General features: G+C 31.9%; 1 protein-coding gene across 1 annotated transcript in view; it reads right to left on the bottom strand.

Moving 5' to 3' along the window:
- Positions 1-2,803: 2,803 nt before the first annotated feature.
- The window catches only part of LOC122334408 (uncharacterized protein C14orf132), an 11,205-nt gene continuing 7,501 nt past the window's right edge, over positions 2,804-6,507 (bottom strand). The window contains exon 2 of the mRNA XM_043232296.1: positions 2,804-3,374. Within this exon, the coding sequence (XP_043088231.1) occupies positions 3,138-3,374 (237 nt within the window). The 3' untranslated portion in view covers positions 2,804-3,137. The remainder of the gene's footprint in view (positions 3,375-6,507) is intronic.

Below are 6,507 nucleotides of genomic sequence, written 5' to 3'. Positions count from 1 at the left end.
CTCTTCGGTTTACAGTTATGTAAGTGAAGATAAACACACTCCTGTGACATGATGGAAAACTCCAGCTCTCGGTTTACGCCAGGAACAAAGACGCTGTCCTTGTTTATCCTCCTTCACGTCAATCACGTCTCAATCTTCTCTCTGAAAACACTTCAAGACTCAACCTCGTACCTTACTTACCACCAAAAGCTGTAAACAAACACATATTAGTACCTTTCAAAAGGCCCTGGTGTTATTTTAGTCATTATTATTTTAGCATGTGCTAATCAGTATTATGCTCCAGACTTCAGGTTATACTTTATTTTTTACCCATCGTCGCCCCCTGCTGGCTAACATCAGTGTTGAGAGGCACAGTTCATACTGTACAATATCTAGGATACAGTAACATATTCATGAAAAAATGTATCATTATTTTAATACTTTTGTATTTATAATATTATGTTATTTAGTTATTAAAAATATTAATTTATTGAATTTAAATGCATGTTTAAATGAATGTCTAGTCATTTTATTTATTATATATATGTATATATGTGTATATATACATTAAAAAATATATAAAAATAAATATACATATACATAAGCAATTTTTAAGAATAAAAAAATAAATATATATATATATATATATATATATATATATATATATATATATATATATATATATATATATTTTAATAGTTTTGTATTTATAATATTATGTTATTTAGTTATTAAAAATATTAATTTATTGAATTTAAATGCATGTTTAAATGAATGTCTAGTCATTTTTATTTATTATATATATGTATATATGTGTATATATACATTAAAAATATATAAAAATAAATATACATATACATAAGCAATTTTTTAAGAATAAAAATAAATATATATATATATATATATATATATATATATATATATATATATATATATTTTAATAGTTTTGTATTTATAATATTATGTCATTTAGTTATTAAAAAGATTAATTTATTGAAATCATTTAAAGGCATGTCTAGTCATTTTATTTATTATATATATATGTATATATGTGTATGTATATATGTGTGTGTGTATATATATGTATATATACATAAAAAATATAAAAAAGTAAATATATACATATACATAAGATTATTTATATATATATATATATATATATATATATATATATATATATATATATATATATATATATAATTATTTTTATTCTCTACACTATTTTTAAATTTGCAATACTTTAGAGTCGTCAGTACCGATGCATTCAGGCAGTTTTACAAATGATGATCCATAATGCATATAGAAAGCGATATCATGTATTCTGAGGAACCTGAGAGCTGATGATTGGCTTCAGATTGACTGAGCTGTCAGCGCTGTGTAGAAACAGAGCTTGTTAAATAGGAAAACATCATCATACGGGCTCATTATGAAGATATCACAGCTGAGGTCTGAGGTCAGACAGGGAAACAGACACATACCGGCTGTTAAACGTTTAATAGTTCTTCGCTTTCTACCCAAAAAGCTACAGAAGCAGATTCGTTCAACTCTGGTTTTGGAAAAATAAGCACATTTAGATGCACTATACACGAACTAGGCTTGAGATATCTCTAGAGATCTTAAGAAAAAAGGCCATGAATGGAGTCGGGTTTTTAAAAACAAGCATGAAAACCTTTTATGATAAAGGCAGAGGTTCATACAGGTTCACTGTAAGTGTTATTGTGACGCCATCATAAACCAGACACAGAGGATACTCTCTTGAGTTGAACACTAACTCTTATTTGCATATCCTTAAGAGTCCTTAATTAGAAAGGATTAATCACCATGGCGACAGCCGCTGCCGGACCAGAGATGATCAAAGCCAGATCAGCATTTAGATGAGATTCCCCAAAGAGTCCGTTCTCTTTATCACGCTGGATTAATCTGATATTAGTAAGCGTGGAAACTAAGTGTTTTTCTTTTTATTGTGAGAGGTAGAAAAGAAATGTGGAGTGAAACTGGCTTGAAACCAGGTAAAACCATGCAATCATGATCGGGGTTGCTGCTATTTTATTTTAAGTAATGATTTTTTTCATTATTGTAAGTGTTCATTATTTTATTTTATTATTAGATATTTTTATGTAATATTTTGGTCCACTATTATAGACATTAGGTAGTTATATTAGGACATTTTATATAAGCATGCCTTAGAAATACACTGGTGTGCGTCTTAAGACATGTTTTAAGATCAAGCTCATTTCGGTTGAAACGGATGGGTTTACTTTTTAGTCCAGGACTATTACGTCTTACCGTTTCATATATCGTTTAACGTCATGCTCTAAGATGAAAAACTACAAAGATACAGGAAATGAATGGATGAATAAATAAAAATAAAAATACCAGAAACGCACGGCAACAACGTTACAAAAACCTTTACATAAAAAAAGTTACAATTTTAAAAGTGATGTCTGTTTTTAAAAATAAACTGAAAGTATAATAGTCGTCATTCATCATTTTTTAAAATGTTTATGTAGTTTTTATTCACTTAATAAGAGAATTGATTCCTTGGAACCTAGCTGAAAAAAAATATAAATAAAAATAAAAAATATAAAAAAATATATATATATATATATATATATATATATATATATATATATATGTATATATGTGTGTGTGTGTGTGTGTGTGTGTAATTTTTAATATTAATTAAAAAAAAAGATATATATATGTGTGTGTGTAATTTTTATTATTATTTAAAAAAATGATATATATATATATATATATATATATATATATATATATATATATATATATATGTGTGTGTGTGTGTGTGTGTGTGTGAGTGTGAGTGTGTGTGTGTGTGTGGATGCTATTGTCCTTGCCGGTCACTAGAGTATTCCCTACACTCAAAAAAAAGGTTATTTGGCAACCCAGCGCTGGCTAAAAACCGGACAGAACTCATGCTGGTTTTTCTGATTGGTGGGGTTCAGTGTTTTCACCCAACGTCCTGGGTTGTTTATTTATGCCAACTATTGTTAAAATAGAAAAATAATAAAAATGAACATTTTTATATGACGCTCTCTGCACTTGTAACACTGACTAGCACCTAGCACCGCGTCTGGAGGAGATGTTTAAGGAGGTCCGGTTCTTTCCGTGAGCAGCCGGCCGAGTCTCACGCAGCCTCAGAAAGTGAAAGCGTAGACGACTCCGACCACCACGATGTTTCCGATGGTGGCGATGATGGCGATCCAGAGCCAGACGGCGTCGCTGGACACGTGCTGCGGCTCCTCGGGCCGGACCGGCGCTGATGACCCGGGGCCCGCTGCGTTCACGCTGGCCGACGAGTTAAAGAGAGAGTGCTCCGCGCTGCAGTCGTCCAGCGGAGACGAGTCCATGAACGCGCCGCTCATCACCGGAAGCTGAAACACACACACACACACACACACACTGCTCGTGATGCACAGTAGGGTTGCCAAACGCTTCATTTGTCCAATTTAGAAGAAAAAACCCTCTACATTCGACAAATAATCGAATTATTTTTCGATTGTTCTAGGGATTCTAGCGACGATGCAAGCGTTGGTGCATTTCACGCTTTCGTTAGCGTACCCACAGATGAATCTGCTACATTGTTCGTTCGTTCGTTCGTTCATTGTTCGTTCAAAATAGCATCGGTGTGGAAATGATGGAAAACGGAAACGTTCAGCCATTTTCTGGCGGGAGATCTATCGCTCGCGTCTTGCACGACATTTGTTGAGCTACAAATGCATGCGCAATGCAAGTTTTTTTTTGCTCTTAATTCTTTATTGATTGCATATCGGTTTATAATCATTAAAAAAACAGTAATTTTTGTTAGTACGCATTGAAGAAACGTATAATATTTTGCTTGATGGCGCCCTCTTGTGGCCATTAACTGAAATGACGCCTTTTAAACTCAAATATAATTTTAATTTTGTAATATTTAAGTAGAAAATTCTAATGTCGTTCAGTGGTTTTGACAGCATTAATACTAAGAAGTTTCAACAGGAATGTTTATCTGGATTTTTAAAGTAGAGTATTCCCTGCACTCAAAAAAAAGGTTATTTGGCAACCCAGCGCTGGTTAAATAGTGGGTTTTTTCTGATTGGTCGGGTTCAATGTTTCTGGGTTGTTTATTTATGCCAACTGTTGTTAAAAAATAGCATAATGCTGGACTTGAAATGGTCTGGAAATGAAAAAAAAAATCACACAGAGAATTATTAATTAATTATTAATGAGACAAATTGAATTTATTTGGGTGAACCCAGTGGTTGGGTAAAAAAAAAAAGAAATAACCCGAAAAAAAAGTGTATAAAAGTAAAATGACCCAACGAGATGAACCCAGCATATGGGTGAAAAAATAACAACCCAGCATTTTCAAAATGCAGAAAAAAAATGGGTAAAAATATTAAATGCAACTCAGAACCAACAGGCTGAACCCGGCTTTTATATTATTATTTTTCTTTTGCTTGCATCGCTAAACCTAAAAGAGCACTAAATGGTGGCAGTAATGCTTTGCAGCTCAGCTAATACCACAATTTTATTAGCAATTTTATTTCATGAGTTGCATGTGAGGAATATCTGTGTACGTGGAGGAGCGGAGACGAACGCTGCTGAATATTTTCACATATTTCATATTTTGAGGGACACGGTTAAAGCTGTCTGCGGCTTCAGGCGAGTTTCTCGGGCATCTCGGGCTTCATTAATGTGCTATAAATATACAGAAAGTGTGAAGTGATGGTGATTTATTGAGTGAGACAATCAAAGCCCATATCTACTGGACTTCCCTCAGAAAAGCTTTACTGTGACGGCACCATCTGATCACAAACATTACTTTCATTACTTTCTTTAGTTTATAGCTTTTTTGTAATAAAGCCTGTTTTTTTTGGTTTTTTCATATTGTTCAGTTTCATTTTGGATTTATTACATTTATTACAATGACCTTTTTGGTTTTATTACTGTATAATAAGTAAAAAGAAAAGCAATAGATGGAAAGGAAAAATACGTTTTTTATATATAAGAAAAAAAGGAGTTAGTGAATGATTTTTTTTTTAAGAATATAATTAGAATAGAGATCGCAAGAGGTTATTAATTAATGTTTTTTCTTTCGTTTTAGTACATAAATAGAATGTTAATAAATATCTTTAAAGATTTGTTTTGAATTTTAAAGAATCGCTTAAATCGTTAAGGTTTAATGCATTCGTTAGATTTTTTCTGCAAAATAATAAAGCACTCAAACCTCGTCAAATAACATTAAAAGTAAAAAAAAACGTAATAAAAAAAAAAAAAAATTACAAATAATAATGACATGCAAAAAAAAGATTATAATTAAAAATGCAAACGCAACACAAAATAACTAAAACATACAAAAATAAAAAAAATATAAAAGCAATATAAATGTTTATCAATAATACTAAAATAGCACGTGTTTCTTTTTAAGCATGCATTATTAATAAAAGAACCAGTATTTTATTTGTGCGGACTCATTAGGACACACCGCACACAGTTTTATAAAGTCATTTCAATAGTGAAGAAAAGTGACTGGAGACGGACAGAGCTTTAAACAAAAGCTTGATTAGTGAATGAATGAAATGGTCGCTCCATCCTAATGAGCTGTCCTCATAGAACTGACCTACTTCTATTCTGAATCACTCAAGTGGGAAATACAAGCACATTTCATATCAAAGAAAGAGTTTAAGTTGATGCACTTACACGTATTTTACATTTATTCTCAATAATCTTTTAAAAAATAGACTTTTTGGGGGGTTACATCTATTAGTTGCTCTATAGTTAGCTCATATGAATGCCTTATTCTCCGTCCCTAAGCCTGCTAAACCTAAACTACCTCACTAACTATTAATAGACCTACTCCACGAAATAAAACACGAAGACCTTGCGTGACGTTTCTCTCCAGAGTTCAGAAAGTCTGTCTTTGACTTTTTATCTCTCTTTTAAGTTTCAGCCTCACATTTCGACTCTTTTCTCCCCCCCCGAGTTAGCCCGTATCTTGCTATTTAGTTTTTTCTGCCCTTAGAGCATTACTGAGACTTATTTTTGACATTTTTGAAGTTTATTTTAATTCTGAATCTATGTATAGATTTTGTAAGAAAAATGTAAAAAAAAATGTATTATTATTTTATTATTTATTATTACATTTTGAAATGTTGTTTTTTAATTGCAACTTTTTTTCCTGCAATTTTCTGATGTAACTCACCATTCAAATAAAAAGCGCTATTCCTGAGTTTATATCTCAAAATTTATTTTTTTAAAAATTTGCATTTATTTAGAATCGCAATCAATTACGACAGAAAGCTTGCAAATACCTTTTATTTTATTTATCTTTTTTTAATTTTAAAGAAGCCTCGTGCCGAATCCCGCGTGACGTGCCGTGTGAGTTTAAAGCCGTGACTTTATAAAAGTGCTTTGGTTTCAGAAGAACATGAGCCCGTGGCATAAAGATGTTCTCCAGACAGACGGCTTCTGATGTGCTGGAGAGCCCTGAGCAGGTGTCTTGTTCTCCTGCATGGGCTTTTAGTG

This window comes from Puntigrus tetrazona, unplaced genomic scaffold, assembly GCF_018831695.1.
Source record: "Puntigrus tetrazona isolate hp1 unplaced genomic scaffold, ASM1883169v1 S000000520, whole genome shotgun sequence".
In the NCBI taxonomy this organism is placed as follows: Eukaryota; Metazoa; Chordata; class Actinopteri; order Cypriniformes; family Cyprinidae; genus Puntigrus; species Puntigrus tetrazona.
Note: the sequence above shows the minus strand (reverse complement) of the source record. Positions and strands in the feature narration are given on the sequence as shown.